At 39.7% G+C, this 13,495-nt stretch overlaps 1 protein-coding gene across 1 annotated transcript in view; it reads left to right on the forward strand.

Annotated features, from left to right (window-relative positions):
• Positions 1-5,695, forward strand: part of Rras2 (RAS related 2) — a 75,635-nt gene extending 69,940 nt beyond the window's left edge. The window contains exons 7-8 of the mRNA XM_033763916.1: positions 2,256-2,374; positions 4,206-5,695. Of these exons, the coding sequence (XP_033619807.1) occupies positions 2,256-2,374; positions 4,206-4,293 (207 nt within the window). The 3' untranslated portion in view covers positions 4,294-5,695. The remainder of the gene's footprint in view (positions 1-2,255; positions 2,375-4,205) is intronic.
• Positions 5,696-13,495: the final 7,800 nt, after the last annotated feature.

Here is a 13,495-nt window from a genome sequence, read left to right on the forward strand (position 1 = left end):
GCTGGTCTCCAACTCACAGTGATTCTCCTGCCTCAGCCTCGTGAGTGCTGGGATTACAGGCATGTGCCATCACGCCTGGCTAAAAAAATCTTATTTCAACGACAAAACTAGGTTAAAAGTAAAAGGATAGGTTAAGACATACAATGTTAATGAAAATAAGGTGGCTATATAAATAGCTAAAAGTCAAATTTAGAGCAAAGAGTATTACCAGGGATTAAAGAGGGTTGTTTCTCAATAATAAATCTGTTCACCAAGAGGCATGCAGCCCTTTTTTCTGTTTTGTTTTGTTTTGTACTGGGCATCAAGCTCATGGCCTTCACAATTAGGCTCTTAACTCTTTCAATTTTGGAGTCAGGGTCTTCCTAAGTTGTTATGATGTCCAGGCTGGCTTTGAGCTTGTGATCCTCTTGATTCAGCCTCCCAAGTATTTGAGATTACAGGCATGTATCACCACAACTGGTCAGGACGTACCGATCCTAAACATTTATGTACCTTCATAACTCCTGAGGTGAGAGGTAATAGAAATGGGAAGAGAAATGGACAAATTCTCACCTAACACACTTTAGCAACTTCAACAATTGATAGGTAGAAAGGGAATCAGTGAGATAATAGATCCCTTGAACAATACTATTAAATTATCCCAATAAGCATTTAGTGAATACTCCACTCAACAACAGAGTACAGTCTTTTGAAACTAGAATGGATCATAAAACATGCCTCAATAAATTAAAAAAAATCTACTCAAACTGCACATATTTTCTAATGAGAATGGAATCAAATTGGAAATTAATAACAGATATGTAGGAAATCTTCAAATATTGGGAAATATTTCTAACTTAACACGGGTCAAAGGAAAAATCAAAAGGGCGATTGCAAAGTATTGTGAACTGAATGAAAATTAAATATGTCAAAATTTATGGAATGCTGCTTAAAAAAATATGGAGAAGTTTGTAATACTAAATACCTGTATTAGAAAATAAAAAAGACCTTAGTTTGAAGACCTTAAAATCTACCTTAAATTAGAGGAAAGTACCTTAAAACTATAGTAAGTAGCAGGGAAGTAGGAATGAAATCCTAAAAGTAGAAAATCTGTGAGGGTCAGTGGTGGTGCAGGTACTTAGTATGAGCAAGGTACAGCACCTAAAAAGAAAATAGAAACAAAACAGAAAAACAATAGAAGTAGTCCTGTGGTGGTGCATGTGTGTAATCCTAGCAGTCTTGGAAGCTGAGGCAAGAGGATCACAAATTTAGTGTGTGGGTGTGTGTGTGGGTTCAGCCCCCAGTACTGCAGAAACAAATACCCCCCCATAACAAAACAAAACAACCATAGAAGAAATAACCAAAAGCTTGACTTTTAGAAGATCAATCAAATTTAAAAATCTCTGGCCAGAAGGATCAGAAAAGGTGTCAGGGCACAAATAAGTATTTGGGATAACAAAGGAATCATCACTTCATATCTTACATGTGTGTGAAAGATAACAAATGCTGTGTAAACTTTATGCCGATAAAAATTCAGTAAATTAGATGAAAAGCACATGTTCCTTGGAAGGCATAACCTATGAAAGCTCACTCAAGAATCCTATATGAGCTGAAGCCACGCATGGTGAACTATGTAGCAAGGCCCTGTCTCAGAACAAATAAACAAACAAAAAACAAAGCTAAGCTAAGCTGCATAGCACTTTTCCTTCCCATAGTATACTTCTGTATTACCATTGGATTTAATACGTTTGGTGTCATCTGCAGACTGAAATTTTGTATGGCAACACGGTGATCTCTTGGTATCCACAGGGAACAGGGCTCAGCACAGACACTGAAATTTTTGGCTGCTCAAGTCCCTTACATAAAGTGGCAGCTTTCTTATAACCTGCCCATATTCTCCTATATACTTTAGGTCATCTCTAGATCACTTATAATGTCCAAAGCAAATGATGTATAAATAGTTGCAGTGTATTGTTTAGGAAATAATAAGAAAACCTGCATGTCTTTAGTACAGTTCAGTTCATATTTTTGATCTTCAGTTGGTTGAACCCACTGATACAGAACCCACGTGTTTTGAGGGCTGACCGTTTCTACCACAAGTTGTTGTGTGTGTGATTGGGGGGCAGTTCAGTTTGTGTTGAACTACAAAGGCTTCTAGTTCATCCTACGATAAAACAACTTGACCTCTGCCTCAGCAGCTCGATGTGCAGCCAGGATAAGATGGAGCAGATGTATTTGCTAACAGTGTACGTTAAACACAACTCTTGCAATTTCAGGTGACACAGGAGGAAGGACAACAGTTAGCACGGCAACTTAAGGTAACATACATGGAGGCGTCGGCAAAGATTAGGATGAATGTTGATCAAGCTTTCCATGAACTTGTTCGGGTTATAAGGTAAGCAGAATACATGCTAAAAGTATGTTTTAATAAATTGCTATGAAACATTAATAGTAGAAAATTGTATATAGGAGCAATTACTTTAGAGATTGATACACATGGCTTGTTAAATTTTAATAAAGTACATAATAAATATATCCTAGGTACTTCTAGTAAACAGTGTCTCAGTTATGTGGAAGTAAAAGTACTTATAGAGCTTTCTGAATAAATGCAGCTTGCAAAGGTGGTGGTTGTGTGAAGCTAGTGATGACAGCAGTGGTGACATTTGGGTGGTGGTCAAGTATGTGCACCAGGCAGTGCTCTACAGCATTACGTGTGTTACTGCATTTCAACCCAGTAACCCAGATTCATCTGTTTTCTTACTTGAAAATGAACATGAAAGAAAGTACAGAGAGGTTAAATGCCTTGTCTAGGCTTAGGTATTCCACATGGTAAAGCTGGGGCTTGAATTTGAAACTGATTCCAGAGCCTGTCCTTTTTAGTTTGCTTCTTATCTGGTTCCCCGTAGGTTGAGAGGAAGCCAGGTAATAGAGCTTGCTAGAGTTACCACATAGGCTGCATGTCCGAGAGAAAAAGTTGCTTCAACTTTTGCAAGGGTAGCCCTTGCTCAGACTATTCTGAGTCTCTGTGGCCTGGCCTGGCCTCACCTTTATTTCACACTCTGCTCTCTATCTGTTGGATTTCTTTGCTAGTTAGTTTGGCAGAAGTGTGCAGCAGGCACCTTTACCCTATGTATCTCAGGTGAGCTGATACTTGAGTGAGCCCTGGCCTTCTTGTATTTGCTAACTCCTTGCCAGAGGATTCTCTTTGTGAGGGGGGGAAAAGTGAAGGTTTTTGTTTTCTACTATAGTAGTTGGTTAAAAATTCCAGTCTCATGACTGTTGTGTAGTAGCGTGAATATAATTAGTGCCATTGAAGTATAAATTGTTAAGCTGGAAAGCTTTATTTTTTTGCCCCCTCCCAACATCCCAGTTGCATTTTAATGTTAAACAATTGGTGAATGATTATTCCTTCTTGAAACAACTATTGCTGCTTTTTTGAAATATCTGTTCTTGCTTTTGGCCCCTCAAAATCTATTTTTATCCATTAACCAGAAGTGAGAAAAGGAGGTAGAAATAAATTGTGTGCGTCTGTGAGTGTATGTTTTAAACCTAGGCACTGTTAGGCTTAATTAAACATTATAAGATCTTAAATTCTCACAAAAGCTGTGCAAGGTAGGTTTTTATTATTCTCTTCTAAAAAACAGGCTCAGAGCTCTCAACTAACTTCATTTAATACTGACTTTCATAAGTGGCTATTGGGTGTAAGGACTGCATGTGTACTTGTAGGGTCATTTTGTATCGTACCCTGGGGCAGGTATTTATATTTACACCACTGAGTTAAGGAGTTTCATACTGGGACAGGGGACGTGGAGGTTATTGAGTCCAGCACCTCCTATGAATCAGGGCTCACCCGTGAAACCAACTCAGATGGCTCTGTTTATGCCTGTTTTGAAGCATTTATGTACTTTTTTTTTTTTTGGTGTTTTGAGACAGGGTCTCACTATGTAATTGAGACTGGCCTGGAACTCACTGTAGCCCAGGCTGGTCTCGAACTCACAGTGATCTTCCTGCCTCAGCCTCCCGAGTGCTGGGATTACAGGCGTGCGCCACCACGCCTGGCCATTTATGTACTTTTGTTTTATTTTTTCTTTTAAATATATGCTTTGATCTCTAATTTGAACATTCAAAAGCATATGCACTTAAACAGAACTTGTCCAAAAATAAGGTGTATTTGTAATAATAGATTTTTGGGTAGGCAATAATATCTAGATTTTTCTGTCTTACAGGAAATTTCAAGAGCAAGAATGTCCTCCTTCACCAGAACCAACACGGAAAGAGAAAGACAAGAAAGGCTGCCATTGTGTCATTTTCTAAGAATCCCTTCAGTTTTAGCTACCAACTGCCAGGGAAAAGCCCTCATCTCCTCCTCTCCTTGTGGTTTACATCATGTTGGTACCTTTCTAGCCTTAGACAAATGATCACCGTGTTAGCCTTAGACCAAGAAGCCGGCTAATTCTTTTTCCACGAAGCTAATACAATTTAAAGGAAACACTAAGGCTGCTTGAAAGATTATCCGATTCCTTTAAAATACTGTCTACATACATAGACACATTCTTTTTTTTTAAGGGCTTACATTTTATTAGGGATGAATCAGTTTTGGAACTGAAGTTATTTGCCAAGCTGAAGTCAGTCATAGGTTGTGAAATACTTTTTAACTTCTGGAATCATATTGCCTACTGTTACTCTAAATAGAAACATAAGGAGTTTTTTTTTAAATGTGAATTTTTGCCTATCCTTAAAAATTTTGATGTCAACTTTAACCTTAAATACACTGAATGGAATCTACAAAAGTGAGACATCTCAGACCTTTCTTGATGCTACAGCTTTTGTTTTCCAGTGGCCAAAAATACCAAAATGTCTGTTGTATTTATGGATTAAAAACTGCTTATGAAGCCTTTGTTATTACTCTTCCTCTTGAAGATGATAATATTCTTTGTGGCCAAATATTTGGACCCATTATGGACTTAGGCATTTTCCTGTAATTAGTTTCTTAATTTAAGCTCTTCACACTCTTGCTAATGATAAGAATGAGTAATTTCTGTCTGTCTTCATTTTCACGTATTTCTGGTTAAGGGATTCAAAAAAACTAAAACTTTCTGTTTGATGTAATATAAAATATGGAATTGATCTTTCCAGAGTCAGAGAGGATTAATGTTTTTGCTATATACTTTTATACATTATTTTCTTATCAAACTAGTTAAGTATTTTTATATGTTTGTAAGCAAATATGCTTTCACAGCATACCCTGTGTATATGTAAAGATAAGTATTTAATTCTCACTGTTCACTTTTAACCGACAAAGAAGAGAAGAAATGGAAACTGCAGAAACTGTGGTAGAAATCTGACTCGCCGGCCTGGTCCTGGCTGAGTCCACCTTTGGCCGGTCGCGTCCCTGCTGGGAAACCTTCCCAGCAGAGCGCAGCAGGACAAGGCGGCCCTGCTGTCAGGATCCCCCACTAGGTATTGACTGCTGTGTGGAGTGTTATGCGTAAAACTTTGGATTGACAAGTTAGTATAACTGTGGATGGTTTCTGATTTTGTTTTTAATTCTGTGGATTGTGTTTAAACAATTCAAAAGTATATTTCTGATGCTGAGATACCAAGTGGTATCACACAGTTGTCTCTCTATTGAATGTGTACAACAGTCCCTTGAAGTTTATAACGCCGACCTTGTATAGCTTCAGGTGCTAGAATTAAAATTCATCTGTCATGACAAGGTGATGCTTGATTACTGATGTTGTTATTTTAGTAGTTTTGTGAGAATATTAGAAGAAACTTATTTTAGTAGCTATGCCCTTCTTCTCAACAGTGTCTTAGGGCCTGAGTCTAAAAGTCACACTGATCGTTCAGAGGTGAACTTGATGTGAAACATCTTAGTGTTTTCTTTCTGAGGCAGGGTCTCATTTGTAGTTCAGGCTGGCCTTGAATTGAATATGTATCCCAGGTGGGCCTTCAACTCATGGCAATCTTCCTGCCTCAGCCTCCCATGTGCTGGAATTATAAGTGTGTGCCAACACACCTCACTTGGCTGTTAGTGATTTCTTAAGATCGGTAGATAAGTTTCTTAAACTTTTTTTTTTTTTTTCTTGATGTAAGAGCAGGACCCCAGCTGTAAAGGTGGGCAGGCACATGGAAAAAAGGCCCTCTGAAGATGAAGCCTGAAACATCTGAAGCATAGGAGAGAATTAATTTATTTGAATACTAAAAACTCATTTAATTTTCATTGTACTTCATAATATAATCATGTTTATAGAACTGTCAAGTCTTCGGATAAAATTACTGCTCAGGAAAATAATCAAATTTTATGCTGTGTCTTATTCCTTTCAAACTGCCCCTCTAAACTGGATTCCCAGGGCCGGGAGTTTAGCTCAGTGGCACTGGGCCTGCCTTGCAAACACAAGGTCCTGAATTCAATCCCTGGTACAAAAAAAAAGGTACTAAACCAGATTCCCAGGGAGCTGAGCTCTGATGCCTTTTGTGTGTGATGTGTTGTGAGTTGACTTCTCACCTACGTGTCCGAGTCGAGGGTGGAACTGGCTGTGTTCTGTCTTTGGGACAATCTAGTCACTGCAGCTGGAATTCATTACCTCACAGGCCCAGGTGGAGACAGGTGTTCTGAACATGTGAGCGTGGTTATAAAATGTGTTTTAATGGCTTTGCTATCCGTCATCTCCTCTTTCTGGACTCATTTCTACTGATTGGCTTTTCTCTAGATACAGGTCATATTGTCCTGCTTTTATACATCTAGTAGAGTTTGCTTAAATGATGGGCATTGTGTACTTTAATGTTGGGTGTCTAGGTTTTGTTGTCTTCATCTCTGAAAGTTTGGGGCTTGGTTCTAGAAGTCAGTTAATTTGCTTGCAGTTCAGTTTGATTCTTTTAAGTTTTATTTTTAAATTTAATGCACTCTCACATAGCCTTTTTCCCCAGGATGCTTTAGCTCTCCAACTAAAACATGGCCCTGGTGGGGACTCTGCCGAATGCTCTGAAGGGGACAGCACGGACCCTGGGGTTTGTGGGAACTCAGTTCCCAGTCCTATGTGAGCTGTGGGGACTGTCAGGTTCACAGTTCCTGGGTCATTCTTGGACCAGCCTCTCAAGGGTCACCCTCTGCATATCGGTATGTGTCTTAATATTTTGAACATTTTGGTGGCTCTTTTCCTATGACGTCCTTTCCCTTCAGAATCCTGCCTGGCTCCTTCAGTTGCCCCGGCCTTCCTGAGCTCCAGGGTCTGTCTTCTCGGTTTTAGGGGGAAGGGTTTGCTCCCTGGCTGGAATCATACAACCTTTGTACAAGGCAGAATGTGCCTCCAGGCAGACGACCAGCGAGATCTTAAGGCTTACCTTACTTGTTTCCTTGTTGCTAGGGATTATAGTCAAGTGATCCCTGGTGTACATTATCTAAGAACAGTTGTTTCACATATTAGTCTATCTTGATTGTCTATTTATTTATTTGACAAAGTTTGGCTATGCTGTCCAGGCTGGCCTTGAATTCCTGGGCTCTGGAGATCCTCTTGCTTCAACCTCCTGAGTACCTAAGACTGTAGCACACATCACCATACCTGGTTTAGTCCAATTTTTTTTTAATTGTCTAAGGTTAAGTGGGTAAATCTTGTTCATACTCTCTCATGATTCGAAGTTGAAGTCTCCTATTTGATTTCTATCATATAGTCATAGATGCCTTGTAATCCCCTTAATTTCTGACAGGAAAATTTTTCTCAGAGTTTCCTGTCTCATTGTGTGAATACTGTAGTCCACATCTATGTGACTTTTTTCCCCCCTTCTGTACTGGCCGTTGGCAAACTTTCTGTAAAGGGCCAATTACAGAATTACAGATTTTGGGCATTGCCCAGCCATATGGTCTCTATCCCGACTACTCAAGCCCCACCATTCTGGCACTGAAACAGCCATAAACAGTGCATAAATAAATGCGTGAAGGTGGCTGTGTTCCAATAAAGCCTTGTGTATACTAAGGTTTGTTTCATATCATTGTCGTATGTCATACTATGCTTTTTGTATTTGTTTCCAGTCCAAGTAAAATTACAGAGACCATTCTGTATGAAAACAGGTGCTGAGATGGATTTGACCCAGGGCCATGATTTACCAACCCTGCTCTGTAGCACATTCAGCACTTGAGGTTTCTTTCCCAACTTTAAAATCTCTTACGCTGCTTTTGTGGCAATTCAAACAGAATTTCCTGCAAGGAAAGTTGTGCATTTTTGTCTTAGGAATTTTCTCTCTGTATTGCATGTTGATAGAGATTTATAGTATTTCAGAGTTAGACTTCATGCCCTAAATGATAAATACATTTCTTTAATTATATACTAAATTTGCAGCTTCTGAGTTTAATAATATAAATTGGTTCCTTACCTTGTCCTTTGATTTTTAGAATTTGATGCTTGTCTTTCAGCCTTCTCCCCGCAACTTATTTATTTTCTTTTTTAATTGCTATGAATTTTGATCCTCTGGACAGGTGACGGGCAGGAATGGGAGGAAATAATGATCAGCAGTCATTTTCAGCCTTACCACTTCTCTGCATAAGGGTATTTACTAAGTTTCCTTTTAAATTTCAAAGTATTTTTGAGCAAGAAACAAATGATACATTTTTAATTAAAAATATGTGACTGAGCAGATTTCTTTGTGCAAGACTATGAGGTGCTCTGAGGGAACGGATAAACGTGGAACTGTTCCTGCAGATTACTCAGGGTCTACTGGAGGAAGATTGAGGGGTGATAAAAGTGTTGGGGTTAAATTAGGGTTCAGAGCCCCATCTTTCACGGCAAGCACAGGAAACCTGCAGAAAGTGGTGTCAGGGTCCTCTGTGGCTCTGAGAAAGTCCCCATTAAAAGTGGTGTTTCTGCTGGAGGCTGACCTAGGGGGGATTTGAGGTGGGTGAGGTGTAGTGGAAAGGCTGAGAAAAACTGGGCAGGGGCACTGTGTTGGCACAGTGTAGGGCGTGTGTTGGTGTTGGAGCTCTGTCTGAAAAGATTGTAACTGATGGGAAACATGATCAAGAAGACGGGTCAGGGGTTTTAAATAGGATGGCTCTTCTGTATATCGGGGAAGACTGCCAAGGGTTTGGAACAGGAGGTTCTTGGATCTAATCTAGTGGTACTTAGAATGGCAGAGAAGGGGCTGCGTTAAGGAGCAGGGTGGAGTTTGAATCCTGGACTCTGACCTTTCATCATCATAAACTCTCTTGAGGGCAGAGCCATGCCCTTTGTGTTTACTGTCTTCCCGGATTGCCTGTCATTGCAGAAAATCACAATGAATTCTGACAGAGGTGACTAAGGCCTGAACTGTAGTAATGTGGGGAGAAAGGGACTGAATATCGAGTAATCTAAGAAATGTTTGGCACTTTAAAATATTGAGCAAAAAGGTAGTGGTGCTATGAGGTAAAATAAGGAGTATAGGCAGCTCTAGTGATAGGGATGTATGACATCTGTAGCCATGTGTGGTGCATATGCCTGAAACCCCAGCAACTCAGAGGCCGAAGCAGGAGGATTGCCTCATAGATTAAGGCCAGCCTGTACTGCAGAGCAAGCCCCTGCCTGAAAAAGAAGCAAAGATATTTGTCACAGTCCTAGTAAGGACTAGTCAGGAGGCATTGGGAATAGATTCGAGCTCAAAAGAAGAATCTGGGGCTAGACACGCAGATTTGGAATTTATCTGTTTTGAACTAGTGATTGAAGAGATAGAAGTATGTGACACCTGCTAGAAGGAAATGGAGAGGAGGAGGTCCAAGGGTAAGACTTTAGGAGAAAACAAACATTTGGGGGAGAACAAGATGAAATTAAGAAGCAGTAAAAAGTCAAGAGAAGTGGCCCAAAATTGGAGAGATTAATGCCTCGGCATAGCGGAAGCCAGGAGTGGTAAAAAGCTTTGAGTGCTGTGTAGAGGATGGGCTAGGGGTAGGAGGGGATGGGGAGACACAGTGATTTCTTACAGGTTGCTGCTGACTTCCGTAGATTTGTTTTAGCCACCTGGTTGAGGAAGCCAGATAAGAGTGAGTTGTGATGTGATTGGAGGGTGAGGAAATGGAGGAAGTAAGTGTGGGCTGTTTCGAGAAGGTCTGTGGCAAAATCGGGGTATTGGGGCACTAACTTGCTTTTGAGGGCAGGTGTTTGAGAAGTAGGGCAGTGAGCCCGGGCAAGGTCTTTATTGTTAGGTGAATAGGCACCCAAATCTGGAACGAGGTTCTGCCATATGGATAGGTCAGCCTCAGAGAACGAAGGGCCGAGCAGGGATGGTGAACCTGTTAGAGCTTTCAGTGGTACAGCCGGCCCGCTGTGGCACATGTGCCGCAGGTTTGCCGCCACTGGCCTAGGGATTGTGGGCAGCTCTCCTCTCTGACACTTCTCAGACTGTCTGTATAAAGGCCCAGTTTTAAAACAATTGAATCTTCAGTGTTGTGGACTGATAACTAGGAAAGTCATTCTCTTGGGTATTGTGGCGATGTCACATTACTGTAGAAGTTAATAATGCCTCTTTCTGTATCTCCTTTGTGGATGCTATCAGGCTGCTGGTCTTCTGTGAGCAGCACTAGTGCACTGAGGGAGGAAGAGATTCAGGCATGTTTCAGAAGTGGTCCTTCTGACTTCTGAGTAGAAAAGGTAACCAAAGGTGGAAAAAACAGGGATTCCACTTTTACAAATTCCAAATGTTAAAAGGAGCCAGGAATTTTGAATAAGACATTTGCTTTTCTTCTTTTAATACATAAAAATTATTTGAGGTAAAGGAAAATTGTTTAAGCACGTGACTGCTTGAAATATGAGAATCATTACCAATCAGCATGCTAAAGACAGGAGTATTTAGAGCAACATGAGAAAATGTTAATGAGTTCTGTCTTAAGACATTATGAATGTTAAATGAAAACACTCTGAAATTGCATTTTGCTCTGATGATAACTGTAAAAGTATGCATGCATATTTTATTTGTCATGACATTTGGGCTATAAGTGACTGAAATGCAGCTCAAACCACCTTCATCACAAAGTGGGCCTTTACTGGTTGAATACCGTGAGGATCGACGCAGTCATGCAGGGTGGGGAGTAGGACGCATTCTGCAGTCTGGGAAAGCTTGTGTCCATCCTGAGGCCAGAAAAGGCCAGTTAACTGGCTCTGTCTCACAGTAGCTTGAACCTGGGCTCCGCAGGCTTAACCGTCACCCTGCCTGTGCTTCGCCACCCAGCTGCGTGAAGGCCTGTGGGGATGCCATTATTCAGACGTGACATTTTAGCGGAGCTCTTTTCCTTTCAGTGTCAAAGGATTTAAGTAGAAGAATTAGCTACATACTAATTAGTATTCAGCTGCTATTTATAATTTGTTTTTGCATCTCACACATTTTCAGAGGGGATTATTTTCATTCATTTTCCCTACTTGGGCAACATGAAGAACAAAATAAATCATTCTATTAAGATTAATAGCACCAAATAGCAAAATAGTGGAAATGACAGTCTTCCTTGATTCTGTGTTATGGTTAGGGAATAAACATTTATGGTTTAGTGCTGTTTAGATAAATGTCAGTTTCTTTAGGATATAAGTGTTTAACTCCTTTGTTGCCGAATTCTATGTAGTGGAATTTTCAAAGCTGGGTTCTTTTATTCCAGGTCAGGTTCCATTATAAAATGATCCTGTGAGGCCTTTTTACAGTTCTTGGAATTTTTTTAATTGCCTGAAACATATAGGCTAAGCAGAAATAGGTCACAGAGATAATCGTACATTTTTTGTGAATTGACATTTCAGCCATGGACTCGATTCGATGTGCACTAAGTTTCTGAAGAATTGTAGTCATGTGAGAATATGTAACACACCCTTCCTTTCTGGATGGAGTGTGTAGGCTCTGAGTATAAAATATGTTCAGTATACAAAGTTGAAATGAAGAAAACAGGACAGATTCTTTTAATTTTTTTCAGTTCTGGGTCTAGAGAAGCCCAGGTTTTATTTTCATTTGCTACAGCAGATTTTCTTCAAATAAAATGCATTGGCAAGATGACAGGTAAGTCACTCAGTGTCTGGGAAATACACCTCTGAACTTTTGTTATCTTAAAATATCAGTGTAAAGTAGATATATAACTGGTTTGCCATTGATAAAATATGTATAGTTATAGCCATTCTTTGGTAGTTTTTGTGATCTTTCAATTTTTTTAAGTGGAAGTCCAAACAAATTTTGTTTTTGTAGTAAAAAGTCTTTATTTCCAAAATGATTGGTTAGCCAGAAAAACTAGAAACTGCCTAACACAAGACTTTGGTAAGAAAGAGATTTGACATTTATTTATTTATTTACTTTTGGTACTGGGGATCGAACTCCAGTCCTTGTGCTTGCGAGGCAGGCGCCAGAACCACTGAGCTAAATCCCTGGCCCAAGATTTGACATTTCTTAAAATTCCTCATTGCAAACAAAAACACTCTAGTGATAAGAAGCATGTTACCCAGTTTTAGCCACTAACCAGTTACCTGGTTTTAAGTCTCCAAAATTAGAATTTAAAATGTACTTAACGGGGACCAGATATGAACGTGAGATGCTAGCAGTTTGTCTTAGAATTACTTAGGAATCACCATATTAAGGAACTTAGATATTCCTGGATAGAGTAAGATGCATCAAGATAGATTTGGAGGATGATGAAACAGTGGGTAGATTATTTTTGTCCCAAGTAGAAAATTAAATACTTCTTTTATGATTCTAGGGGGGCAATTAAGGATTAAAAAAATTGGGAACAAAACTCCAGGTAGCTTAGTGATATTGTAATATTAGCCGCTCCAGAATTTGGGAACAAAGGCCACATTTGGAGGGGGGTGCACTGAGGATCAAACCCGGGTCCTTGTGCTTATGAGGCAGGTGACAGCACCACTGAGCTAGATCCCTGGGCCCAAAGGCCACATTTTTAACTGAAAGTAATGGAGGTGGAAACAGTTGTAAATGGACCCAACCACCTGGACATTTACTTAGCTTAAAAACATGACAGACAGACCCAATGAGTTTTTTTATTGAACAGTCTTTCTTGTGTTCAAGAAAATACATATTCAGGGCTATAACATATATGTGTTGTGTTTTAGAAATATCTTGATCTGTTTTTAAAGTAGTATATTCAAAGCATTGTGTCCATCTTGCCCATGATATATGTTTGGATTAAGCAGTAATAAAAAGGTCTGAAAAAGAAATGAGTAAGTTTTAACAATGAATGCATGATGGTTTGACAGACTGCTGATGGGCTCATCTGAGAAAGATGGTACTAGTTATGGGTAGTCAAGTCTCCCTGCATTCAGTGAGCTTCTAGTGATGTGGGTGGGGATGGAAGCCTGTGGCCTTTCCTACAGGTGTCTGTGAGGACCACAGCCCTGGTAAGACTGACAGAGTCTAGACTTCTCCCATGACGTACTTAGCTTGATTCCACAGTATTCATTTTTCCTCAATTTTGTCTTAGTCTCTGAAATACTTTTTCTCTAAATATAAAATATTATGACTAAAAATAACTAAGTACTGAGATACTTTTTTTTTTTTTTTTTTTTTAAAGGAG

This window comes from Fukomys damarensis, unplaced genomic scaffold (genome assembly GCF_012274545.1).
Source record: "Fukomys damarensis isolate Sample0158 unplaced genomic scaffold, DMR_v1.0_HiC HiC_scaffold_16, whole genome shotgun sequence".
In the NCBI taxonomy this organism is placed as follows: Eukaryota; Metazoa; Chordata; class Mammalia; order Rodentia; family Bathyergidae; genus Fukomys; species Fukomys damarensis.